Source organism: Poecile atricapillus, chromosome 6 (genome assembly GCF_030490865.1).
Source record: "Poecile atricapillus isolate bPoeAtr1 chromosome 6, bPoeAtr1.hap1, whole genome shotgun sequence".
NCBI classification, from domain to species: Eukaryota; Metazoa; Chordata; class Aves; order Passeriformes; family Paridae; genus Poecile; species Poecile atricapillus.
The window spans coordinates 6,385,579-6,413,155 of record NC_081254.1 but is presented as its reverse complement, the minus strand read 5'-3'; the positions used below and the strand labels follow the sequence as shown (position 1 = coordinate 6,413,155).

Below are 27,577 nucleotides of genomic sequence, written 5' to 3'. Positions count from 1 at the left end.
AGGCCACCGAGAGGAATTTCTCCACCAAAAGGGATTTCTCGCTCCTGCCATCATCCTCCAGCAAACCCAAACCTCCTGTAAAGCCCAAGAGTGTCACAAGGCTGCGTCCCTTCTCCCGGCATCTCTGCTGGGCAGAGCTGCAGCACCGGGGATGGATCAGGTGGGAAAGCACGGAGCAAACCGCTGTCAGAACGATCCCAGCCCTTCAACTGGGACTTGCCTGCATTTAAGCAGGGAAAGCTGGGCCTGGTGGCTGCTGTCTGAGGCAGCTATCTGGTCAAAGGCCTGCGGGGAGCTGGCAGATAGGGCGGGTTAAAGTTTAACCTGCGGGACTGTAAAGCAGCCCGGGGCTGCTGAACCTTTGGAGTTTGATATGATGATTAGGGAATAACCGCAGTGACACGTCGCAAACTCCCCACAAAGCAAGGAGACCTCTTTCCCGGGGGGCCATCTCCAGAATTGCTCAGGTAGGCGGCTGCTGGTTGCTGGGAGGTTTCGGGGGGATGGGAGTGGGTGCGCAAAGCGGGGCTGGCGGTGGCGTTGGGAAGGAGCGGCTCCATCGGGAGCCTCCCACCCCAAGAGTGCCCCAGCATCAGCCTCACAGCCCGGAGCTGTCCCACTCCAGCAGGGCTGGACTGGGGGGCTGGGACCCCCTGGCTGGCCCCACACAGCCCCACACCACTGGTGTTGAGTTTGGGATGAGCAGGGTGGGCACAGAAGGGCTCCTCGGGAACCTCGGCGCGGTTTTTACCTGGCAAAGCCATAGAAAGAGGGGGTTTTCTGCTTTTCCTCCTTGCCTGAAAAGCGAGGCCAGACGAGGCGGACGGGGAGGAGGGATTTTCCCTGCCATAATTCCCTCTGGATTTGTTAAAGCGCAACTTTAAGGCTTAATCATTAGAGATCTTTCCAGCCGACTTGGTGTCCCTCCTTCTCTTTGCCAGAGATCAGTCTCCCTTCAAAGGCAATCACTGCTCCCAAAACCTCCTCAGCTTTCCCTAATCCCTCCCAACCAGCAAGGGCAGTTTCTGCCCAGCACAGAATGCTCCTCCCAAGCTCTTCCCCTCGCTGGAACAGGAGTTTTGGGTGGGAGCAGGCAGGGAGGGAAGGATGGTTTCCAAGTGTGCGGCACACGGGGATGCAGATTAAACGCCAGGGAGGAAGGCTGGGCTCAGCATCGCAGAGTGGCTTTTTGGGGACATTTCATGTGCAGTTGGCAACCCAGCTGCAAAAGCCCAATAGGAAAGGGATTCCAAAGGGAAAAGCTGATTCCCAAGCAAAAGGGGCCGAGCAAAAAAATGTTCCGGATTAGGCAGAAAAATGTTTTCTCCAGGCTCATGTGCTGCAGCGCTTTCATGCAGCTCTGAATTTTCCCTGTTTTCCTGCAAATGTCTGCAAGTTCCCAATTTATGTGGAGCCACCAGAGGTGGAAAACAACCCCCCACCTGGGGAAGCCAAGGGACGAAAACCTCGTGCTGCGTTGCTCAATCAGACTCCGTCCTTCAGTGTGTCACCCCAGCGAGGAGCTGGGGCAGCTCACAAGAATTCCAGTTTTGGGGAAGAAAATGAAGCATGCTTGGTGTTTCTGGATGTATAGAAAGGAATAGATATTGCTTGGAGCCTGGAGGGAGAGGGAAAAAATCCCCAAAACATTGATAATCTAGAGGAAAATGGTTTTTCTAGTGACCTATTTGGGTTATTAGGGGAAAGAGTGAATATCATTGTCCAGTCTTCCCAGAGGTTGTTATTCTTCAGGAGGAGCAGTTGCACTGAGGAGTTACCAGACAAAATGGCCTTAATTAGATGTGTCCAAGTGGCTGAGCACAGTCAGGTCTGTATTGATCCTGTGGGATAAACATGGGTTTGTTATCTCCTTGATGGAACCAAGAACCTGCTTTCCCCGAAAAGGCTGCACAGGGTCAGGCTCTGCCCTCAAATACCCCCTCAGCAAAAATCCTAGCATGGCTGAGGAAAGAGATTCCTCTTTTTTCAAATAGCCCAGAAGCAAAGCAAAGTTTTCCACAATTTTTGGGATGAAATCGTCTGAATTCATCTTGCTCCTGGATTGGATGGAGGAAAGGCAGAGGATGTGCTGTAGTGGGTGTGAGGGAGCCACATGTGGAAGTAGTCATGGAGAGGTGGTATCGTAATCGGTTTGTTTCTTGTTGATGTGGGCTTGCTAGGTATGAAAGGACCTTTTCTTGCCTTGGCACTTCAGAATTGCAGCAGAAACCTAAAATAAATGAGAGTGGAGAGAGAAAAACCAGACCTGGTGATACTCTGATAGAAGGTAAAAGCAGAACCTTCCTTTTCTTGATGCTGTGACCATGATGAGTTGGTGCTGTTGTCAAAATTTCATCACAAATGAGGATGAAATAGGAAATATGGGTAGTTTGCACTTTCAAAGGTGTTAATTTCAAGTTAAACTTCTGAACAAAATGCAGCTTACCCCTCTGCTTTTTTTCCTTCACTTTTTCACATAGTGGCCCTTGTTAATGATAATCCATTTTAAATGCAAATCCCTGAAATTGGTTGAATTCCAGAACTATTATTTCTATTAAGTGTGACTGGGTTGATTCTCTTTTTAAAGCACTAAATTTGCTGCAATCATTCACATTTTCTATCAGTAGTCATGGAAGGGGGGTTTTCCCCTGTGGGGGTGGATTTGCTAATTGATTCCTGGCTCAGGGAACAAAGAAGGAGAGAAAGTAATCGTGTTTCCTCTGGGTGACAGGAATTCTCCTCCCATAAGGTGAAAAAAACCCCATCCCAGCACACTGGCACTGCTGCAAAGACTGGGGCTGGTGCCTGCAATAAGGGGAAAGGGCTGGAATTCCACAAGTTTCAGAAATAAAACATCCCCCCATGATTTGTGTTCTGGAAATCATCTGGATGCACCGATGGGCACATGGGTGTGGCACCTGGGGATGTGGTTTGGTGGTGGATTAGTAGTTGGACTCCATGATCTGAGAGGGCTTTTCCAACTTAAATGATTCTGTGTTTCCAGGAGATGGACCCTTGGGTGGCAGAGGTGGAAAAGTGCCCTGTCCAAAAAAAGTGTTTAGATGGCCTTGGCTCAAGGGAGACAGGAAGAAAGGAAGGAGAAAAGAAGTGCTTGGGAAACTGTAGGGTGGAAAGCCTGTTTCCCTAGGTTTGGGATTTGTTGTGTTGGGATTTATACCTCAAAGAAAAGAGGGATTTGCTGTTTCCATCCTGGAGAAACCCCACTGATGGGGGAAAGCTCTTTAGCTCATAAATAACCTGTGAATGACCCATACCCAGGTGGTGCATGGGGCTGTCCATGTCTGTGTCCAGCCCAGTCTTGGCCTCCTCTGGAATCAGGAGTGGGGGCTTGCAGGGGCTGGTGCTGGGGGTCTCCAGCTGGACCCCACTTCCAGCAGGACCAGCTCCACAACTCCAGGTGAGTCAGGGCAGACCTGAGGATGGGCATCCTGCACCTCTTCTGTGGGGCAGGGTTGTTTCCATGGGTCAGAGGCAGGAATGTGTGGAAGCACCAGGCACAGATTAAAGCCAGATCTTTTTTAACAACCCACCCCCAGACCCTGGGTTTTGCAGCAGGCTGTGATTAATACTTCACTGCAACCTTGAATGCTCTTGCTCCCTAATTCCAAGTGGATTGCTTCAGCATATCCTGGAGTGCACCAGTGTCTAGACATGCTGGTCTAGAGCCTGATATCTTTGCAGGATGCCTTACGAGAAGAGCCCAGAAGAGCTCGGCTGTCTTATCTAATAAGGCAGAAGGCAGACAGGGATATTGCTGCTGCTGGAAAGGCATCAGCCAGGGAGATGCTCTGTTCCCATCCATCCGCCAGCCCCGGGGCTTGTGCTCGCTGCTCAGCGTGAAAGCTTCCCCGGGAGGGAGAGAGCCTTTCCTGGGAATCCCTCCTCCCCACAGGAGAGGCTGTGTGGCCTCAAAGGATCCACCTGCAAGTGCATCCAAAGCAGCATCCCTGCAGGCATCCAGCCTGGCAGCGCTCAGCTCCAGCTCTAAGGGCTAAGAGGGACCCACCCGCCCGAGGGCTGAGGTTTGATCCCTCAACTCCCCGAGGAAACCAGGATGCTCCAAAAGCAGAATATAAGGGGCTGGATTTGCAGTGCCACAGGGCTTTCCCCTATGGGGTGGATATATGGGGTGTCTTTGAAGGGGAGGGTGCAAAAGCAATCTGGATTTTAACCGGGGTTTGTTGTGAACGCTCACGTTCTCTTTCTGAAGCAGCCTGGGAAAGGCTCCAAGTGGTTTCTGCACAGCAGTGTGCTAATCCTGCCCCGTGCCTGCTGAATGCCAGCTCTGGAGGAGACAGCAGGCACAGACACCACAAACATCCACAGGGTCTTGTTGCTGCCCTCAGAAGGGCAAAACAAACCAGTAACTGGGCTAGAGCTGCTGCAGAAAACACTCATTTGGGAATTAGAGACAGGAGAGAGCTGTTGCATTGGATAATCCATGTCCCAGCCCATGCACGTTAGTAGTAATTAAAACACTGGAGAACCTGGGAGCACGGGAAAAAGATAAAATGAATTCAGAAGAGCCTCACCAACCTCTGCATGAAATAGCTCCAAATTCTGGCATTGCAGAGGTGCCTCTATTTGCAAGTGTTTGAGTCACAGTCTCTGGATCTCAGTGAGACATGGGACTGAGGTCCTCCAAATACTTGGGCTCGTGCCCCATTTTTGGTGCTGGGAATAATCCATTTTAAATTGAAAGCAGCTGTTTAAGACTTCCAGGGCACAAAGGCATAGGAGCACAGGGCAGGTAATGGCCAAGGTGGGCTGCCCCAAGCCTTGGCTCCTCCCTCAGTGAAAAAACTGCTGATAAAAAAGGGTTGGTGTCAAAAGCTGGGTACTGGAAAAGGCTTTTTCTGTTATTTCTGCAGAATCATGACGCTCTCAGAAAGTCAGCTGTAACCAGATAGATTGCAGTGCTTTACCTGCATTTCCTTACATGCAGTGCTCACCTTACATGCACCAAGGGACTGCTGTGCAGGGGGGATGTTTAGGGTCTCCTCCCAAAAATCTGGCAGCAGCTCAGGGTGCAGGCTCAGCAATCCACCTTCCTTCCACCTTCCTACTGCTCTGGGTTTCCCTTCTGCCCAGCATCCCCACCACCATCCCATCCCAGCCCCTCTTGGTCCTGTTTGCTCTCCAGCCAAGCCTGGGAGGCACCACCTTCCCTTGCCTACAGCTTTCTACAACAAAATGCAATTTTAGGCAATAGCAACCATGTTGGATGACACAATTTAGCATTTTCCTTCATGGAGTCCTTGAGGATCTGAGGAGGGATCTGGGTATTCTCTGACTGCTGTTCAGCATCAGCCTGAGACTTCAAGCTTAGCCTTGCACCTACAGACCCTGTTTTTTATGCCTGGAGCACATAAATGGATTTTTGGACAAGCTCAGAGCTCAGCATTCAGGAAAAACAGGGAATCACCAGTAGTGAATCCATGGTGTAAATGTCCCTTTCCCAGGGTGTAGCTCAAGACAGATTCAGATTTCAGTTTATGACGTGTTCAGCCCAAACCCAAACCAAAAAATCTTAAATCAGCCGTGACCTAAAACTTCAGCTCTGAATCAAAATATCTGAACCCAAGGTTGTTCCAGCCCTGAGCCCTAAGATCTGAAGTTCTCCCATGTTCCTTATTTCCAAGATAAAAATAGGCCAAGTTTGGAGCTAGGTCCTGTTTCTCACAGAGTGCTGGACATGGCTGGTACAAGGTTGCCTTCCCAGTGTCAGCATCACACGAGGCTTGAAGGACTCGTTGTGTATTCCGTGCAGGATTAGGCACTTACATATTTTTGCCTCCTAAGACCCCAGCAAAAGGCTACAAATTCCCTCTGCATCTCCCCAGGATCTCACTGTGGGTTTAAATGCTATTTATTTCCATTCAGCAGGGGGGATATTTCTTCTTTTTCCGTGGTCTCTGCTGTTCTGTTTCGGTTTTATCTCCAAAATAACTGATTTAGGGAGAGCGACCCTGTAAACTTTCTCAGGAGGGTGGACTTTCTCCTCCCAGCTGTATTAATTGATTTAATTTATCTTAAATTTGATTGCAGTGAGCACCCCTAATTAACCTGATTTTTTGCTGATAATCACTCCCAATGGAATCAAATCACAAATCCGGGGATGGATTGACCGGCACACAGAAAGAAGCCGCCCTCCGTGCGTTAATTCAGCGAACAGGATATAATTTGATCCAGGTAGGAATTCACGGTCCCATCCTTTTGTGCAGTGTCCAGCTTCATCCTGAAGCTTCACTGGGGGCGTGAGCAGCGAATCCATGCTCCTGAATCACTCCTTGCTCGTTCCTTTTCGCTCTGTTTCTCTCTCACATCCATGCTGAACATCACTACGTTGTCTTTCACAAAGCAGGATCTTATTCCTCAAGGAATTCCTTGCTTGGTGGGAAATGACAGTAAAGGTGGGAGAAGGACAACCCTGGGCACGGCTAAATGTTGGGAAAGGTCGGGATTGGTGTCTGAAAACCAAAGAAAACCCACTGAGCAAAGTTTCAGAAGAGGATTGAGGTGGGAAGTCCAGCACGTCACCTTTAGTGCAGATGCTTGCACAGGTACATGGGAGCCAGGTGCCCCACCTGCTCCAAGGTTTTCTCCCAGTTTAGGCTCCAAGGTCTCAAAGATCCAAACCTCCTGTGGTTAGGGCAGGGGGAGCTTGGGCATGACTTTCAAACCCACCTGAGAAAGCCTTTCTTGGCTACCACGGCCGAAACAAGCTCAGCATTGGAAAGCACTGGGCACTGCCATGAGCAGCATCCTGGAAGAAGGAACTGGAAACACTGGATTTTAGGCAGGTGGAGGCCATGAACTTTGCCTTGTTTTGCATGGCACTAGAGGGCACAACAGCCCCAAGCACAGCCTGAGATTCCTGGGAAAAAGCACATTCCAGGACCAGGCCAGCAGCTGTGTTTGGTGCCCTTGAGGAGCCTTTCTGCTGTACCCGACCCATAAGATAGGGGACTTCTGTATGTCTTAGATTTACTGTGGCTTTCTTAGAATCATAGGGGTTGGGAGGTTCCATAAGCCCATCTCATTCCAGCCCCATGCCATGGGCAGGGATACCTCCCACTGGCCTGGGTTAATCCAAGCCCTGTCCAACCTGGCCTTGGAATTATCCTGGTGTTCAGTTTCTCCTTCTGTCACATCTGGCAAAGCTCACTCCTAACTCACAGATGTCAGCTCCCAATCCCCCACACGTTTCAACACCTTCTTGCTCTTCTCTCTCCTTTCCTTTTCCATTCCAACCTTTATCTTCTTCTCTTCCCCCCCCCCCCACCCCTCTCCTAATCTCCCTGTACCTTAGGGATTTTTCTTCCAGCCTGTCTGTGAGTGCAGCCAAACATCTTCTTCCTCAGTGCACACCTGGGTTGTTCATCTTTGGGAAGTGGCTGATGTCCACTTTCCCTCCAGGCTCCTGGTCAGGAAGGGTTTGTTGAAGTGCTGCCTTCCAGCCACAAATGAAGCCACTGCAAACTGAGGGGTTTATTTCTTGCTGTGCCCCCTCACACACCAGCTCAGACATAAAACCAAATGTCCCCAGGACTCTATTGCTGCTGAAAACATTGGGAAAACAGGAATGAGAATGAAAAATGCAGGGCCTGATCTAGGTTCGAGAAAACTAAAAGGGTTTGTGGTATATTCCTGTTTTATTGTAAGGATCTCTGTTTGTTTACATTCCTTTTAAATCAGATGTACAAGGCATTCGCTTTCCTGGAATAATCCCAGAATGGGAAGTGGCTAAATAAATGGTCAGGGAGCCAAAAATGGAAAACTTACTGGAGCCCCAGTTTGTTTGGGAACAGGGAATCACTGTAGGGAGAGGGAAGGAGAGAGGAAGGAGAGAGGAAGGAGAGGAAGGAGAGGAAGGAAGGAGAGGAAGGAGAGGAAGGAGAGGAAGGAAGGAAGGAGAGGAAGGAGAGGAAGGAAGGAAGGAGAGGAAGGAAGGAAGGAAGGAAGGAAGGAAGGAAGGAAGGAAGGAAGGAAGGAAGGAAGGAAGGAAGGAAGGAAGGAAGGAAGGAAGGAAGGAAGGAAGGAAGGAAGGAAGGAAGGAAGGAAGGAAGGAAGGAAGGAAGGAAGGAAGGAAGGAAGGAAGGAAGGAAGGAAGGAAGGAAGGAAGGAAGGAAGGAAGGAAGGAAGGAAGGAAGGAAGGAAGGAAGGAAGGAAGGAAGGAAGGAAGGAAGGAAGGAAGGAAGGAAGGAAGGAAGGAAGGAAGGAAGGAAGGAAGGAAGGAAGGAAGGAAGGAAGGAAGGAAGGAAGGAAGGAAGGAAGGAAGGAAGGAAGGAAGGAAGGAAGGAAGGAAGGAAGGAAGGAAGGAAGGAAGGAAGGAAGGAAGGAAGGAAGGAAGGAAGGAAGGAAGGAAGGAAGGAAGGAAGGAAGGAAGGAAGGAAGGAAGGAAGGAAGGAAGGAAGGAAGGAAGGAAGGAAGGAAGGAAGGAAGGAAGGAAGGAAGGAAGGAAGGAAGGAAGGAAGGGAGGGAGGGAGGGAGGGAGGGAGGGAGGGAGGGAGGGAGGGAGGAAGGAAGGAAGGAAGGAAGGAAGGAAGGAAGGAAGGAAGGAAGGAAGGAAGGAAGGAAGGAAGGAAGGAAGGAAGGAAATATGCTTAAAAATAGGGGAGGAGAGCAGAGACACACTCATCTAGCAAAAAGAGACACAAAAGGAAATACTGACTGGCCTTCACATCTTTGAATATTATTTGGGGCCAAGATTTGCTCCCTGCCAGAAAGACCTCCTGGGTAGGCAGGTGTCATCCTCAGATTGGACGTAAATCAAGACAAGTTCTAAATTTTGCAAGTGTTCCATTACCCAGCCCATGACAAACACACAGCCTATGGAGATTCCCCTGCCAGAGCCAGGAGGATTTCCATGTTCCAGGCAGTTACCTGACTGTCTGAGCTTGGACTTTGGAAGTATCCCAGCCTAGGCAGCATGACACTGTGTTATCCCTGCTGAATCCGTGAGGAGCTGAAGGGAAGGAGGGTGTCTGCCTCAAGGGTCATTCCCAGAGATGGGCTTGGTTTAATCCATGTTTAAAAATCGATATCTGAACCTTTCTTTTCTTTTCCTCCACGGCAGGAAAATGGGCAGAGGAAATATGGGGGCCCACCACCGGGCTGGGATGGCCCTCCACCAGAGAGGGGCTGTGAGATCTTCATTGGAAAACTGCCCCGAGACCTCTTTGAGGATGAACTTATCCCCCTCTGTGAAAAGGTGAGGCTTGGTGGCAGCTGATCAGTCACTGATGGTCAGAGCAGCGTTTCAGGGCTGAACTGAGCGGATTCCAAGGCCAGGCTGGGCAGGACTTGCAGCAGTCTGGTCAATGGAAGGTGTCCCTGCACATGGAACTGGAGCTGGGTGGGCTTTAAAATTCCAGTCTTCAATAAGCACTCCCACCTTGCTGACAAATCTCTCTCACTTGGCAGATTGGCAAAATCTATGAGATGAGGATGATGATGGACTTTAATGGCAACAACAGGGGCTACGCCTTTGTGACCTTCTCCAATAAACAGGAGGCCAAGAATGCAATAAAGACACTCAATAATTATGAAATCAGGTAAGTGGGGAAAACACCTTCAAAGCAGCTTTAAATTATAGTTATTGGTCTATTTTGGCATGTAAGGGATATTTTTCCTGGCAGCTCAGAGCAAGGTTATTTAGATCCCTGTGTTTGGAGGGGAAATCTCCTCCTTCCTCCCTGTGCAGTCACTGCTCATTAAGGCCAGCATCTTTCACAGGAAATTTCTTTCTCACAGGGAAAAAAAAAAACAACCAAACAAACAAACAAAAAAAATCTATCAGAACATTGGAAAAAAATATTCGGCTTTGCATCAAATTAACTTTCCCCTAACCAGCAGTGTTTATTATGTTCCCCTCAGGTTGTTTGTTGTTGATTTATTCTAGTCACAGTCTCCCTCGTGACAGATTGTGCAGATATGTTCTGGGAGATGGAGCAATTGCAAAAAATGGTGAAATAGGATGGAAACCAATTGGCAAAACAGTGACATTTTCTAATAGAAAGGAACAGAAAAAGCCCTCATGTTTGTGACTGTGTGGAATTTGGGAACAAAACACCCAGAAATCAACAACAGATGGGCCCATCAATACGTGTTGGTTGGATTTCAACCACACTTAGTGTTTTTTGCCAGTTCAAAGTGGCATGAGTTGATGCCTTTGCTTAAAAACCTTTTGGGATAAAGCATGCCAGCAATTCTATGGCTTTTTTAATTTAAAATAAAAGGGTTGTGAGCTGCTTTGAGCGGATCAAGGCACACGGAGGTCTTGGAGACGTCATTTGTAGCAGAGATTGGAAGGTCTTAGTGATCAGGCTTCATCCACCTCCACCTCCTCCACTTCCTTCCCTGGTTCCAAAGACTCCTCTAAAGAAGTTTTGCACTTCTCCAGGCCTGTAAGAGATACTTTGACCCCAAAAAGGTGAACAAAGGAAATTTTTGGGGGGGGGCTGCACAGAAGTTGGCATTGGTGAGTCCTCAAATGGTGCCTCTCCATGGCAAGGGATTTTATTCCCCCAAAACCTCGGTCATGAGGTGAGTGGGAAGCCACTGGTGACAACACAGGGACCTGGGGTGGGGGGTGCAGTTGCCCGGTGGCAGCAAAAGGGAGAGTAAAAGTAGGAAAAGCAAAATTTGGCTTTGGTTTCTCCCTCAAATCCTCCATTTCAGCTGTGCTGCCTGGCTTCAATGTCAGATTTAGCAGAGTGGCAGCTTTTGCAAGCTTGAGCAAGGCCACTGCAATATCCCAAAAGAAAAGCTGACCCCAAAGCCTTGTGTTTGGCCTTGTGTTTTGGGACAGAAGAGGGGTTTTGCTTTAACCATCCCCTCTTTGGCTCCTGGCTCCTGACAAAGCAGCTCTGTTGTTTCAGGAACGGGAGGCTCCTGGGGGTCTGTGCCAGCGTGGACAACTGCCGCCTGTTCGTGGGGGGCATCCCCAAAACCAAGAAGAGGGAGGAAATCCTAGCAGAGATGAAGAAGGTCACGGACGGTGTCGTGGACGTCATTGTCTACCCCAGTGCAGCTGATAAAACCAAGAACAGGGGCTTTGCTTTCGTGGAGTATGAGAACCACCGGGCAGCAGCCATGGCCAGGAGGAAGCTGCTCCCAGGTTGGCAGGGATGGGAAGGGGTGGCTTCAGCTTGGAGACCACCTTGTGCTGTGGTGACAACATCTCCAGGCAATCCAAGGAAGTGAATGTGGTTGGGTTTTCTGCCCTCAGAGAGCAGTTTTGTGCGAGAGACACCCAGAGCCAGGAGGTCCCCAGCACACCATGGGGATTCACTGCAGCTCCTGCAGCAGCACCGTGCTGATGAGCCATGGTCGTCCTTCAGGAGCTTGGGTTTATTAAAAATCCAGCCAGCTGGATTAGGCTGTGTGTACCCTTGCAGCTCTGCTGTGGGATGTGCTTGGTCCTGTGCTTGTCTTGGGTTAAACACAAAATAGAAACTCATTTATGACCTCTCAGGGAGAATTGCTCAGGAAAGCATCCGAGAGCAGATTCAGGCTGGAGCATGGACTGAAAGTTGATATTTTGGCAAAAAACTTGGAATGAGGAATTGCTTTAGAGTAAACCTATGAAATTCAGCACTGGGAGACAGCCAAAGACCATTGTGAAGGAGAGGGAGGTTTAGCAGGTGTTAGGTGAAGGGGTCACTTAACACTAAGTGCATTTGCAGGGATGTCACCAATTTTTTCTTGCTTTCTTATGTTCCTGCACTGCTTTGTTGAGCACAGCTCACTGACTGGTGAAAGCACCCAGCAAACCTTGGGGTTTGAGATTTGTTCACAGCCACCAGCCTTCTTTCACCTGTTTTATATATGAAATACCTTGCGTCACTTAAATTCTCTTTTTTCTTATTGTGTAAAAATTGAGAATGATTTTGAGCAGCTAATTTGCTTTTCTATTGGGAGATATGTCACACTGACAATTTTTTTCCTTTTATTCTGCATTTTCTTCTTCAGTTTAAACAGCTCCCTGATGGTGGGAGCACATTCTGTTCTTCAGCACGACTTTCCCATGGTTTTTATGTGGAAAAGGCAGGAGCAGGCAGAGCACTCGAAATCCTGAGCAAAGACAGCAGGACAGATGGAAGGAACTCAGAGCCCTGAGCAGACATGTGCAATGCATGAGGAGTTTCCAGTTTAGGGACATCTCAGTAAACAATTTAGGGAATTCCAAAGGCCTGAGCAGGAGCCAGAGTCCTCTGAAGCCTCAAGCATATGGCAAGAAATGGAAAAAAGTTTCAAGCCAGAGCTGAATGTGTCTCCAGCTGATGTGAGATTGAATATCATTATCAGATGCTTCCTTTAAACTGAACCTCATTGCTCTTGGAGGGAGCTCTGCAGAGAAAGTGCTCAAAAATTGAGAGTTTTTGTAAAAAAAATTAAAATTTTGTCCTGGCTAAACAAGAGTGTGGAGATAGGCTGGTTTTCAGCAAGAGGCACCAAGCTTAGCTCCTTGCTGCAAGTCAAGCAGTTCATTATTTCCACGTTTTAACTGAAAACAGCGATTGAGAAAGGGGCACGGAACCGTGAGCAGCCCTGCCTTTATCCCTGGTCACTGACAGCTCGGCTCTGTGCTGTGCTGAAAGCTGAAGAGCAGCTCAGCCTCACTCCACAAACCCCAGCTCATTCACGAGGGATTCCAGAGGAACAGCACCTTTCCATTTAGTTTGATCATTTACACTTCCAATGAGCCTCCAAATTCTGTCTTCACCCTCTCATTTTGGAGCTCCCACCCCTTCTTAAGTGGGTCATCCAAGCAGAGATGCCTTTTTAGATCTGGCAAAGAGTGTTTTGCAGGATTTTCTTTGTTCCCTCAGCTGCAAATGTGTGGTTTGGGTCACTTAAAGAATCACCAGCAAGGTCTGGGCAAAAGCAGGTTTAATATAAGTTTGTGAAGGCACAACAGGTTTTGTTGGCAAGGGTCACTCTATTACTTACTATACAGATAAAGCAGACAAAGAAATACCAGATTAAAGCAATCTAGAATGATTCATGTGGAGACCAGGGAGGCAAAAGGGTGAGGAAGGAAAAAGTTAAGGATTCCAAGGGTTGAGTCCCAGCAGAATAAACCCCCTTGCCAATCTCATCCTCAGACTGGCTCAACAATTTAAGTCTAAATGGTTTATTATTCATAACAGTGCTTAATAATGGTTTATTACTCCTAACAATATCTGATCAACACTAGCAGTTCTTAATATAAAATTGACCAATTTAACACCTCTAAAACAGTTCAACAGAGTTTTCTATAAGTTCAACAGAACCACAAATCCAGCTTAACCAAAATTTAATACACATGCATACAGACAGAAAGAAATACAGGCTTCTGAAAATTCCCCTGGAGTTCAGTGAAATTCTCACATCAGGTGCTGAATCTGGAGCTGAGCCTCAAGGAGTGGGGACACCAACCCAACTGCATCAGCAGCATTCAGCAATGTGATTTATTTGCTTTTTCTTCCCTGCTCCTCAGCAGCTCAGTCCAGTGTACACAGAGTCCCTGGGGTTATCCTCCACACCCACACCCTGTTTTATGTGTTGGAACTTTTTTGTGTCCCTCCTTTCTTCTGCTGCAGCTTCATCCAAATGAATTCAAGCACACACAGAGACATCCTTGCTTTTGCTGTTTCGTTCCATCCCGCTGGGACTTCAGGATCCCTGTTCTGGTATCGAGGGAATGAAACTTTGCTGGCCAAAAGGGATTTTTATAAGTGCATTAAAATATTTCCCTTTAGGGAGCACTCCAGGAAGTTGAGACTTTAAGTGAATTATTCCATATTTTCACTTCTTTCAGTTCTGGAGGCTCCAGAGGTATTTGTAGGAGGCCATTCCAAGTGTGCTTTTGGAAGGGAGCTAATGCAGCAGCAGTGCTTTGAGCTAGGAAGGCTTTTTTTTTGGGTCGTGTTTGTAGAATTTGGCCTGTTCTATAACATATTTTTTTAAAACTTTTATATTATTAATAATTTATATTTATAATATTTATATAAAATATTTTATAAATATAACACTGAGCATGAGCAGGAGTGAGAGGAAGCAAAGACCCCCAGCACTGACCATGCCCATTCCCTTAAAAGGAAGGATCCAGCTGTGGGGACACCCCATTGCCGTGGACTGGGCAGAGCCAGAGGTGGAGGTGGATGAGGACACCATGTCCTCAGTGAAAATCCTCTACGTGAGGAACCTCATGCTCTCGACCACCGAGGAGACCATAGAGAAGGAGTTCAGCAGCATCAAACCAGGTAGGAACCCACTGGTGCCGTGCCTCCTAAACAAAGTGCTGCAAATGGAAATATTTCTGCGTTCCTAAAATGCCACGAGAGATAAAAATTGCTGTTTTTCTGCTGTGAAATGTTCGTGTGAAATGCCACAAAAATTGTCATGAGGCTGAAGGCTCCCACCCAAAATGCCATCCCGTTAAGGGCTGCTTATTTCCCGGCTACAGCCACCATGAAGGAGGATGATTGGCAACTAGAAGAGACCCAAAATGCTGCATGGGGATGCCCTGTGTCATCAAAATGTTTTGCAATAGTTTAGTCTTTCTTAAAAAGAGTCAGTGAAGCAGGCTGGGTGACTTCAGCATTCTTCTGTGGCAAGGGATAGTGACCAAAATAGTGATTTAATACAACTCTTTTTTATCTGATCTGTCTAAATTCTGAGCTCATTTCCATACATCCCCCCCAGTACTCGTGTAAATTAGTGAATAATTAGTGCTTCCCATTTAATTCAATATTCCTTTGTGGCATATCTTACATGCACTTAGGGTGAGATTTTTCAAAGAAAGCGGGGAGATTAGTTGGGAATAAAAATCCTGCTGGCTTTCAAAGGAGATTTTACTTCTGAATTGCTCCAGCTTTAGGAAATTCCACCCAAAACCAACAAAGTAAAAATAACCCATTTCTGCAGCTCTGCAAGCCACACGGTCCATTAGGCATTAGGAACTGATGCTTGGCAATGTGAAATCTCCTTTCATCTCACTCCTGTTAGCTTCCTTCTATTAATTTTTTAAAAAACGCTGCAGAGCTTCATTTTTCTTCCACTAACTTCTCATTTCTGCTCTATGCATTCTTTTTTCTGGACTAGGCAGCAATGCAAAAGTCTTCACATGTTTTCCTTGTGTCCTTCCAGCATTTCTGGTTCATACTTTTAGCCACCATTGAGCAGTTTCAGACCCCATTTTATCCCTGAGTTAAATTTATGTTATCCCACTCTCTGAACTGTTTCCTTCTTTCATTTACCCAGTTTTGCTCCCGAGCTTTGAACAAGCTGACACTCTCCAGAAACACATTTGTGGCCTTTTGACACTTTGGTAGCAGTCATCTGCTTTGCTTCTAAGAAGTTTTCCACTATAACAACGGAAGTTCTGCATCATCTTTCGTTTTCCTTTTATCATTTCAGCATTCATGTTGGAATTTTTAATTTATTTTTTTTTTTAATGGACAGCTTTTATTTCAGTGGCTAAAATCAGGAATGAGGTGCATTACAGCAGCAAATTAGAGCAGCTTTGGGGAGAGAAAATGCAGTTTAAGTTACAGTGAAATCAAAAAAGGCAGCAATGATCTGAAATTATTCATTGCCCTGCCATGGTTCTCTGCCTCACTCATTGAGCCACATTTCAGCACTACTTAGATGAAATTACCACAGATCCAGGGTGTTAAGAAGCTGTTTTGACATCAACAAGTCATCCAATAAAAAATGATCCAGAGGTCCCCATAACACAGCAATTGCCACATCTCTGAGGGCTCCATAGACAGGACCAGGAATGCTGCTTGTGCTCCTCAAGCTGGGACATAGTACAAGTAGCACCCCTTAAATCTGTGCCAAATTCACAGCCTGACAACATCTGTAGAGCTGTCTCTCTGAAAAGCCATGCCCTTGCTCCTTAGGAATCCCAGTGAAATTCCTTCTGCCTGGTAGAATTCCCAGCAGGAAGGTTGTGCTGTCCCAAAGTGCTGGGACACCCTCTAATGTCCCAAGGATGCTCTCCATGGAGGTGACCTGAGGGTGGGTTTCACATTGCTTGGCCCAGCAGAGGCAGAAGCAGGGAAGAGCAGAATTTTTGGCTCAGGATTGGTGTCCTGGAATGCTCTCCAGGAGGCAGAAGGGGGATATTCAAAACATAGTGAGTTCATTAAAGCTTCCACTTGTAAACAAAGCATCAGCATATAACTCCCATAAATTCAGGCTTGGAAAATCATCCTCTGCCCCAGAAGGACACAAAGTGCCACTTTACCCTCCCTGTGTCATTCCAAGACATGCAGCCTGCTTGGGCTGTAGGCTGAGACAGGCTCATTTAGCCCTCTGTAGCTCCTAGTGACTCCCCCTGAACACCAAAGTTCATTTCCTCCTGCATTTTGGGGCAATATGGCATTTCCCTGTGCTTTTTGGGGCAATATGACATTTCCCTGTGCACCTGTTCTGCTTTAGGAGGTAAGAAGCCGACAGAAGAGTTGCTCAGCATCCCTTAGGCATGTTTCCAAAGGACATCTTGGGGGTTTTGCAGGAGGCTGGGCTGGCTGATATTGTGCTTCCCAAGCCACAGGAGCAGAGAAGATGAGGAATTAAAGAAATGGCTGAAGGCTGTGGGGAGCAGGAGTGGTGGGGTTATTTTGGAGACAGACTCCTCAGTGCAGAAGAGTATGAGCTCCTGGCAGCAGAGCAGCTGAGAAGGGAAAGGGAAAACTGTGGGGGGTGGACTTAGAAAAGAAGAGCAAGAAGTCATTTACATTTGAATGACTTTGGATAAATTGGATGCAAGGAAGATTCAGGCTGGAAGAAAGATTCTCCAGCCCAAGCCTGATCCCAGGAGGGCCAGCCCTCAGCTGCAGAGCCTGACTGGGGCTGTGTCCAGGTGAATTGGGGCATCCAGGGAAGCCCCACTGCCATGGGAAAGGCTGTTTCCTAGGGAGAGGCTGTGTCTTAGGGAGACACCTGCTGCCCCATCAGTCCCAGCCCATCCCAGTGCCCTGGGCTGCTCTGTCCTGGGCAGAGCAGTCTGTTCATTCTTCCTGGACATCCTGAGCTGGCTGTCAAGGAGAAAAAACCTCCTTGTTTTATGGCAAAAGCATCGGCTTTCCTGAAGCCTGCCTCCATTGCATGTACAAAAGCAAGGAGATGGGGATCACATGGGGATGTTCCTGCAGCTGTGGTCTCTCCCAGAAGGAGACACAAGACCAAAGATAGTGTCCAACAGAATGGTTTGGACAGGAGAAAACTGCTCCAGTTTAATGGGAATCTTACTGGTATCTCATCCCAAAACCTTCTAGTTTACCTTGAAATGCTGCAACCATTATATATTGATTTTCCTGTGGAATATACATCCAAAGAGGTGAAGGGACACTGACCTCTTGCTCTTCTACCTTTGCTCAGCCTTTACTCTCCAGGGGCTCATAACCTGACAGAACCACTCTTTCAGATCTCTGTTTTCTGACTAATCCCCACTTCCCACTAATATTCCAATGTTTTCCACAGGTGCAGTGGAGAGAGTAAAGAAAATTAGAGACTACGCCTTTGTGCACTTTAATAAAAGAGAACACGCAGTGGAGGCCATGAAAGCCTTGAATGGGAAGGTAAAGCTGCTATAAATGTTAATTCCTGGTGCTTAGGGTGCAGTACATTATACAAAGCCACCTGCTTTATTAGCTCCAAAACCCTCCTGGAGGTGTTATCCCGATTTTCTTTGCTGGTTGCTTTTATACTCCTGAATTTGTTTTTCAGCAGCTCTGTTGTACACAAACATTTTGGCTCCTTGTACTTGTGCTAAGTGCTTGCCCGGCTCTAGCTCACTGCTCAGACAAAAAAAAAAAAAAAAAACAGGAAAAGCTGAAAGAAGAACTAGGAAAGGAGGGGTTACGATCCCCCCTGGCTCACACTCACATCCTTGTTCCACACTGCCAACAAAAACACTGGCAGGGCAGCGTGTGAATGGCAAACTGGGACAAACGAGGTCAGCCCAAACATCTGCTCCAAATTCAGATGCGGATTTGCGAGGAGGCTGCAGAATTTAGCCCTTCTTGCTCTGCATGTAATTCACTGTAAAGCCGGAGCTGTTCCCAAAGAGGTGTTAACCCCGCTCCTATTTTTAGTGCCACTGCTGTTCTCCACGGGAGCACATGGAATCTCGCCGGCTTACGAGCTGCTTTGCAGGGAAGTGAGGCCTTTTGAAGGCTTTGCTGAAGGAGCCTCTCCCAGCTGGGGCCAGGGCTGGGCACTCTCAGATTAAGCCTTCACCCACCCAGCACCACTGACTGAGGGAGATTCGGGGCGCTTTTGGTTTCCTCCATCTTCCCATCCTGTTAGGATGTGGGGGCAGTTCCTCCATGGGTGGGATTTCCACCAAGAGCTTTGACCCTGTGCTTGTCCCGCGCTCTCTCCCCACCGCCAAGGTGCTGGACGGCTCCCCGATCGAGGTGACGTTGGCCAAGCCGGTGGACAAGGACAGCTACGTGAGGTACACGCGCGGCACGGGCGGCAGGGCCCCGGTGCTGCAGGGGGACTACACCTACACCCTGGGCCACCTCTACGACCCCGCCGCCGCCTACCTGGGCACCCCGGTCTTCTACGCGCCCCAGGCCTACGCGGCCATCCCCAACCTGCACTTCCCCGCCGCCAAGGGGCTCAGCAACAGGAGCATCCTCCGGCCCCCCTCCGTCCGAGGTAATTCCCCTCGCGCCGACGCTCGGCCAAGAGGCTCCTCTGGTATCTGCCCAGGCGCGCGTTGGTGACATTGGCTTTGCCCCAGCTCCTGGATCGCGCTCAGAAAGGGGTGGAAAACACAGGGTTTAAGTTCTGTCGTTCCCAAAGGCAATATTTCAGCTGAAAAAAATAACCATTTTCCTGGAAGGAACGTTTAGATTGCCCTCAGTCCAGTGTAAATAACCCACGAATCCTCCTGGTTTTGCCCCAGCAGGGAAGACCAAATAAAACACTTTTCCCCCTTCAGAGCTGGCTCCCACAGCCAGCCACCACCACCAGCACTATGTTTCCTCTTTGCTTTGAAAGTTGCAGGGAAAATGTTGCCCATCCTGGTGTTTTCTGACCCAAAGCCATGGAGTTTTCCAGGGAAGCCACATTGCCCTGGTGCAGGGTAGGGAATCAGACAAGACATTCTGTGCTCTAGGAGGTGGAGGCCCCCTTTTGGGTGATTGTTAACTTAAGAATAATTAATTCAGTTAATTCAATCTCTGAATAAATGAGAGTATTTCTGAAGGCTCTTGGGTGACTGTGCCTGGAGCCAAATCAAATCCCCCCATTCAGGCATCCCCAAATTAAATGTCAAAACAGACATCCTTTGGTCATTTCAGACATAAGTTTGGGGCTAGCAAAGAAATAATTCTGTCATATGACCTTCCTTCCAAAGATGATGCCTTGTGTCCCCAAGCCAAGTCCCACAGCAGGGTGGGACCCTGTGTGGCACCCTGGTAGGCCTAGCAAGGATTATGATGGCCAATTTTTGTCCCTTCACCAGGAAGGAGACAGGGAAGCAGGAATACCCCCCTTGTTCCTCAGGTTTTTTCCCCACACAGGAGAACCAGCTCCTCTAAAGGTCGCTTTAGGAAAGGAGCAGATGGGTAACTCCCCACCCATCCCTTGCCTTATGGTCTCCCCAGACTCCAAAGCAGGGTTCCCTGAGGAAAAATGGAAGTGTAATGGGGCAAAACCAAAAAGGATTTTTGTTCATCGGGATGAAATTGTGTAAGCTGTAAATTCTTCAAGGTGAAATTACACTGGTGGGTAACAAAAGATGCCAGCTGTCCCCTTTCTGCCTTCCAACTACAAAGCTCTAAAAAGGGGTAAAAGGGTAAAAAAGGGTAAAAAGCTGTCCTGAAATCAAAACTGACCAGCGAAGCTGGAAAATGGGCAGAAAGAAGTCTTTCCCCAAAACCCTGTATCTATCCAAGGAAGGGTGTCAGTGCTGAGCCTGTGTTATCCCACCACCAGGCCATGGGACCTCCTGCCCACCTGTTTCCCAACCCTCCCAGCAAGCTGGGCTAACTTTTCCATTTCAGCAAGAATCAGGTCCTTTTTCCCGTGATTTGATTCGGTTTAATGCCTTCTTACATTCCTAGAAATTTACATGAATGTACCTGTAGGGGCTGCGGGCGTCCGAGGCCTGGGAGGCCGCGGCTACCTGGCGTTCCCGAGCCTGGGGCGCGGATACCACCTCAAGGGAGACAAGAGGGGAGAGGAAAAGCTCTACGACCTCCTGCCAGGGATGGAGCTCACCCCCATGAACCACGTCACGCTAAAGCCCCAGGGGATCAAACTCGCTCCTCAGGTACATGCCCCAAAAAGAGCATCCCTATGCCAAGGGTTGCGTTGGGAAAACAGGCCCCTCGTTGAATCTGCGCCGCAGCCTGGTAAATAAATCCGTTCTTGTGTCTCAAAAGACATTGAAAAATGAGCGGTAGCAGTTGCATCTTGCAATATCCACCTGCCTTGCCTGCTGTCATGGAATCATGGAATGGTTTGGGTTGGAGAAGACCTTTAAGATCATAATGGGTGTCAGGGGAGAGTTGTCATAAATGCCTTAATCCAGTTCTGACCATTGTGCCATAAAAGCACCGTGGGTCAAGGAATTCCCACCCTAGATGGGTTTGATACATAAAATTCATCACCTGGGACTTCACCAAGGAACAAGGCACGTGTGTAAAAAATAATGCGCATTTTCAAATCATTTATGGCAAAAGAAGTGTTGACATAACCCGGCCTTGCACAGAAACTCTGCCGGTTCAGTGGGGGCTTTTGATTTGGTTGTGAGTGTTGATGCAGATGGACGGATGAGGGCTGGGGAGAAATCCAGAATAAATTCCCTGAGTTTCTGGAATCTCTCACAGTAACTCTTTTCCCCTTATATTGTGCAGAGCAACACGAGAAACCAACTTCACCCTGAATTTTGAAGCATTTTTCCTTTACTTTTAGCACTTCAGTTGCCACAGCATCCATTTTGCCAAAGTTTATGAAAACATCCTTGTTTTCTCCCAGAAAATTGAATGGTGGGATTTTTTTTCCCCTCTGCAAAAGTACCCTTACTCTGTTTCGTCAGCAAATCACAGAATCAAAGAATGGGTTGGGTTGGGAGGGACTTTAAAGCTCACTTACTGCCATGGGTAGGGGCACCTTCCACTAGAGGTGTGAAATCCCTGGCATGGTTCTGCAGGCCCTTAGGGCAGGTGAAATTCGTTTTTATAAAACTGACATATAAAGGGAACAAGTGTTGCCACAGTGAAGAAATGAACTGTTGTAATTGAGAACTGAACTATGTAATGAAGCATTTTACACTGCAAGACGCTAAACTTCAGCTGGAGCTGTGGTGGCAAAATTAGAGGCAGCAGTGAGGTTTAAATTTTACTTTCTAGTTTTAAATCCATTCAAATGTAAGCTCTAATTGAGGTAGATGACAGCAAGACTTCAGGGTGACCTAATTGCAGCCTTTCAGTGCCTGAAGGGGCTGCAAGAAAGATGGAGAGAAACTTTACAAGGTCCTGGAGTGACAGGACACAGGGAATGGCATCCCGCTGCCGGGAGGCAGGGATAGATGGCATATTGTGAGGAAATTCTAGGCTGTGACAGAGGTGAGGCTCTGACACAGGTTTTTCAGAGCAGCTGTGGCTGTGCCCCATCTCTGGAAATGCTCAAGGCCAGGTCGGAGCAACCTGGTTTAATGGAAGGTAACCAGACCCACCTGGGATAGCACACTGCCAGTGGGTTAAAAACCCTCGAATCCCAAGCCAAAGCAGGAGTGTTTCTGGAAAGCAATTCCCAATTACCAGGGGATCAGCTGTGCCAAGGCTGAGGGCAGCGTGGTTCAGCATTTCAAAAGCTGCAATTGCCTGCTGAAGCCCGTGGAATTAATTGGATGGAAACACAACTTTCTTTCTTTTTAAAAAGAAGCCTATTTTGACTTCTCGTGCTCTGTAACCCACTAAGCCAGGAGGCAGCAGAGCAGAGAAGATGAATGCAACCCGAGTTTCTTTAGTCCTCTGAAACAGAAGTCCGTGAGACAGAGCGTCTGAGGAGAATTCAAAGCAAACCACACTGAAATAATCTAATCAGCAAAAGGACTCAGATGCCCAACTGAAGAGGGAGTAATTTCAGGAATTAAACAGATTTTAAAGTATGAAGCATTTAGATGAATCTTACACTTCAAGTGCACAGTATTCTATCTGCCATTTGCTTTGTATTTTTTGCTAAGCTTTGAGGAAGCTGCCAGAATCCCTGAAAACCCTTTGAGGGAAGGCAGCTGCTCAGCACAGGGGCTGGAGCTGGGTGAGGAGGCTTCTGCACAGCAATGACCCCCAGCACAAATCCTGAGGGTTTGTTTTTTTCCTTCTAGATCTTAGAAGAAATCTGCCAGAAAAACAACTGGGGACAGCCTGTGTACCAGCTCCACTCTGCCATCGGCCAGGATCAAAGACAGCTCTTCCTCTACAAAATCACCATCCCTGCCCTTGCCAGCCAGAACCCCACCATGTATGTCATTAGTGGAAGGTTTCTGAGGCTTAGGCTTTACTTTTTAAACTATATTTTACCAAACAAATGTCCTTAAAGTCCCAAGCACACGGGTCTCTGTTTCCTTGGATTTTAAAAAATATTTATTGAATATCTCTTAGAATATATATTAAATGTATATTTATGTGTTATATATGTTTATATAATTATATAGATAAATACTTTTTAAAGAAATACAGGGAGGAAAACATCCACAGAGTGTAATTAAGTGCTGCCTGCTGTGCTTGGTGCTCTCTCTGCTGGTGCAAACATTACAGAAAGCCAGACATAATCAGGCAAAAGGGGGCATTTTTTGTACAGAAAGAAAGCAAACTATAGTCCTTGTGGGGAAATGAAGGGGGTTTGAAGGAACATGCTGATATTTTAGCTCCAAATACCACTGTAAATATTTCTGACCAAAACCACCATTTGCTGTGTGTTGTAAAGAAAAACCCAGGCTGGGTATTGTAAAGAAAAAACGCAGCAGGATTTATTTATTTGGTTTTTTGATGGAAAAAGCGCAGCAAACTCTGCAAGGATGTTGTGTCCAGCACGAGAGCCAGGGTCGATGCTCTCAGCAAGGAACCCGACCACTCAGGGGAGAGCAGCTCTGTTAATGCACCAGCACAGAAAAGCGATGCTTCCATTTGCTGTGTGGGGCGATGCCAGCTCTAAGTGGATCACAGCATCTGGCAGGAAAGCCCTGGGGAAAGGAAAGCAAACCCAGCTAACTCTGTGCTGTCCTCACAGACACCCCTTCACACCGCCCAAGCTCAGCGCCTACATCGACGAGGCCAAGACCTACGCGGCAGAATATACCCTGCAGACCCTGGGCATCCCTGTGGAGGGGGCAGAGGTGCCTCCTGCAGCACCAGCTTTTCCAGGTATGGGCACGTCTGTACAGCAAAGGGCTCCTGGAATGTCATTTTTCCTGCTAGTTCCTTGTGGGAGTGAAGAATGAAGCACGTTTTGGCCACTGAGGACTGGTCTGGTTGTGCTTTCTCACAGTGACTCATGTTATTTGTGTGTCTGGCATCTTTATCAGAGAATTCCAGACTGATTTGGGTCAGAAGGGACCCTAAAGATCACATAATTCCACCCCCTGCCATGGGCAGGGACACCTTCCACTATCTCAGGCTGCTCCAAGCCCCAAAGTCCAGCCTGGCCTTGGACACTTCCAGGGATCCAGGGGCAGCCACAGCTGCTCTGGGCACCCTGTGCCAGTTTTTTGCCTATAAAGGATTTTATCTCTATCCCAGGACTGCCCAAATTTCTGTGTCCATACTCCAGAGCAACTCAGGCCAGGGACATTGGGGTGGGGGGCTCTGCTCCAACCCCAACCCCTCAGGTCAATGCCACAGCTAGGACCATGTCCAGGGGAGTCAGAGCAATATCCAAGGGCAGGGAATCCCAACATCCACAGGCCCATCCTGGCTCCACACACCCCCTCTACTCCTCCCAGTTTGTGAACGCCTCCTTCAGCTGGGAGCCCCAAAAATGACACAAAACTGATGTCCTCAGTGCCACATCTGGGATGAGTCCCCTCCCTGGACCTGCTGTCACCAGGATGGAAGAGACCATCCTCCCTGCAAGGACACATGGCTGATGAATTCATGGGCTCTCTGTCCTCCCCCAGCACCCCTGGCTCCCTGTGAACCGACACTTAGGATTTCATCTGCCAAAGGCATGACACAGCCATGAAAGCTTGGATCCTGTCCCAGCTCTCACACCCCCATGGAACGTTTTTCTCCCAGTTTGAGAATTCGTACCCAATAGCTCTTGGAACTGCCCAAAACAGCTTGGAAGTCATGGAAAACACAGGAATTACATTTACCATGCTCTCCAGCTTGACAGTAGTTCTGATGGAGAGGCAGCACTATGTGCCAAGCTGCACATGAGGAACGCATTAGTCAGTACTACTGAGTTGTTTGGAGTGTCTCAAGGATGGATTAAAAAAAAAAAAAAATAAAACATCTATCCGGCTTCCTGCCACAGGAGTCCGCAAAAACCACAGAAAAATCAATTTGTCTGGGCTTGTGCAGCTTCCGCAGCGTGGAACCCAAATGGGCTCTTTATTGAATCCATCCCCCACTTACTGCTTAATTAGCATCTCTCCTTTTCTTTCATCCACCCTTATTTATTTGTCTTGGGAACTTGGCAAATGGACATGCACCAAAGTTGCTGCTTCAGTCTAGTTCTTGGCCAGGGCTTGCTAAAGCTCAGCTCAGGCTATGCCCAGCTCGCAGCTCATTTCTCTCTCGATGGTGGCAGATGTGCCTTAAGTCCCAGATTTCTCAATTCCTGCTTGAGTTGTTGCACCTGGCCTTGCTGGTGCAAAGGAAATACTCTGGAGAGCCACAATATTCAAATGGTAAGGAACTCCTGATGTCTTTTCCCAAAGTGGCACCTCCAGTGAGGCAGTGTGTGCTCCCTGCTCCCCAGTATTTCCATTCCCCACCAAGAGGACCTTGGCTCTGGCTGACCTTGACTTGATCCCATTGCCCACCTGGTCAGACAGGATCCTCAGAGATGTATTTTGGCAGCAGAACCTGGTCCAGCAGATCCAATGGATACCCCAGCTGTTCTTCCCAAATTTAGGCTTTGTCTTAACTCCTGATTATTTTACGACAAAACACTGTGGTCTGGTCGACAAGCTGCAATGCCCTGCCTTCAGAGGAGCCAGCCCCAAATGATGCTGTTTTCCCAGTGATTCATTCTCAAATAGCAACGCTTCCATCTTCCCATGGAAAATTTGGAAGTGTTGAAACCGCAGTTTCCATTAGAAACCGATAGGAAAAAAACAAAAAAATCCTGTCTACTAAATATTTTCTCCCTGCTGTTGCATTGAGGGAGTTTCCCTACCATGGCTGTCCTGAACTGGCTGTGTTTTGGCTATGAAGGGATCAGAGCTATATTTTCTCCAAGAACCCTGCCCAAATTTCCCCTATTTTAGGTTGTTTTCTTGCTCTCCTCATGCTATATAGGGGGGGGGAACCTGTCCAGAGCACAATTAGCTCAGAAATAATCAAAACCTGAGGAAAAAAAATTCAACAGAGAGGGGTGTTTTTCCAGCACACTGTTTAACAAATCACAGGTGAGGAAATGCTTCCATTTTCCTATGAATTTTTTAATTTATTTACATCATTCCCACTAACAAACTCACTGCTGCCCAAGTCGTTCCCACTGAGAGTCATCCCGTCAAAACCTACCAGGCAAAGGTGAGTTTTGGATGGATTTTCATTAATCCACGGGTTTTCCTTCTTTATTTCCTTCAGGATACACCATTGCCAACGCAGCTGCCGCTGTCACAGCCACTCAGCTCAAGCAAGCAGTGACAATGGGACAAGATTTGGCCACGTACGCGGCCTACGAGGCTTATCCTGCCTTTGCTGTCGCCACACGGAGTGACGGCTACGGAGCCTTTTAACCAAATTCCCTTAAACCCAGCACAGGCAGAGAGGAAAAGAAAAACTATCTCAGCCTGGTAATTCAACACCCTCACGATTTGAAGCTAATCTGTGGCCTAAGGTTCATTTTTAGTCGGAGTTTCAGTCTTGTAGGTCTTTAGTTTTGTAACGGGATGTTAAGGGCCCGGGTGGGGGGGGGAAGGAGAAATTTTTAAAAATCGTGCAAAATCAGATTTTCACGCTAGAAAGCAAAAGCTCAGCCCAGGAGATGAGAGGTTCTCAGGTGTATATGTGTATTTTATACGTATATATATTTATACACCTCCTGTGTGTGTGTTTACAAGCAACAACCTGTGCTGAAAACAGTTGGTCCTGTAGCTGTTGTGACCGGGACTGGGCAAGGATGGGGTGGCCCAGCAAACCCCTTCATGCACCAGGAATTTTCCAGCATCCTCCCCAAAGTTTCCCAGGCCAGGCAGAGCAGAGGTCCCCCTTGGCCACGTGGGTTTGCCTCTCCCTGTCTCTGATCCCCCCCCACCCCTTGCCACCAGCACAGGGTGTCTCAAGGCTCTTTGAAATTCTTCTTTGCCAAGGTGAAAAATCATTTCTCCTAAACGTTTTCACCCGGCCCAAGAGGCTAATTTTTAACAGGTTCCCGTGTTAATTTTATTTTTAAAGCAAGGCACAAAGAATTCAGCAGAGTTTTCCTCTTACTTTGCTCCGTCCCAACCAGATCCAAAAATCAGCAAATACCAGTGTATTTTTTGTGCGCTTCCCATCGAATGGCACATTCACTGAAAAACAGGGAAACTTTTAAGCCTGAGGAGGAGAAAAGTGCTATTCATTAAGGCCAATTCTCTACTTAATTAGAGCATGAGAGCTCACAGCCATGGCCCAGTAATAGCAGGCACCTCAACAGGAATAAAATTATATCCAAAGAACATTTTCCCAGGTTGGAAAGAGCCCTGCCTAGCTTTACACATTAAATCAAGGCTTCTGCCTGCTCTGATTCCAGCAAAAATTAATTTAGTGGAAGAGGGTTCACACCAGCATTAAGGGCCCCTCTTAATTTGGAGAGCACCAGGGTTGGTGTTGTGTTTGAACCCTTTGGGGATGCTGGGAGCATCCTTTGGTGTGCAGCAGGGACATTATCCATTTATTTTTGCCATGGGATTGAGGCAGGGGTAATGATGCTATGGAGCTATAGGAGGAATCCAGTGCTGGATAACCACAGCAGCACCTTAATCCTATATCATGAATCCTACACAGTGATGCACACTAAGAAAACTTGAATTTATTCAGTCTAGGACCAAAAAAACCCTTTTTGGGAGGAAGAATTTACAGCTGGGTTGATGTCAGATTTTTCACCTGGTTTAGATGCTGTGATGTGGCAGAGTGGAAGCCATTCCCAGGGGAGCTTTCCCTGTGAGTCCCCCAGGCTGTGAGGGGTCTGTGACAAGGTGGTGACTGCAGGAACCAAGAGTTTCTTTCTTCTTCTGACTCAATTTCCCCTGGAATGGAACAAACCCCATGGGCTGTATGGGCTGAGGCCCTGTTAGGCCCCTCCTATTTATAAAGTAGCTCATTAGGGAGACCCTAAAGGTATTACAAGCCCTCTGTGGCTGCTGCTGGCCACGTTTGGCTTCACA

The 27,577-nt window shown here is 47.8% G+C and overlaps 1 protein-coding gene across 3 annotated transcripts; it reads left to right on the top strand.

The window, feature by feature from the left end:
• Positions 1-333: 333 nt before the first annotated feature.
• On the top strand, positions 334-27,280 carry A1CF (APOBEC1 complementation factor). Of its 3 annotated transcripts, none has more exons than XM_058840760.1 (13): positions 367-467; positions 2,181-2,287; positions 6,070-6,213; positions 9,101-9,235; positions 9,448-9,578; positions 10,905-11,143; positions 14,109-14,273; positions 17,503-17,600; positions 18,417-18,687; positions 20,100-20,308; positions 22,367-22,503; positions 23,272-23,405; positions 25,797-27,280. In XM_058840760.1, exons 3-13 carry the CDS (start codon positions 6,115-6,117, stop codon positions 25,946-25,948), a joined length of 1,770 nt encoding a protein of 589 aa, XP_058696743.1. In that variant the 5' UTR covers positions 367-467; positions 2,181-2,287; positions 6,070-6,114; the 3' UTR covers positions 25,949-27,280. The 3 variants fall into 3 exon arrangements, with proteins under 3 accessions (XP_058696745.1, XP_058696743.1, XP_058696746.1); XM_058840763.1 differs by having other exon boundaries at positions 374-467; positions 20,124-20,308; XM_058840762.1 differs by lacking the exon at positions 2,181-2,287 and having other exon boundaries at positions 334-467.
• Positions 27,281-27,577: the final 297 nt, after the last annotated feature.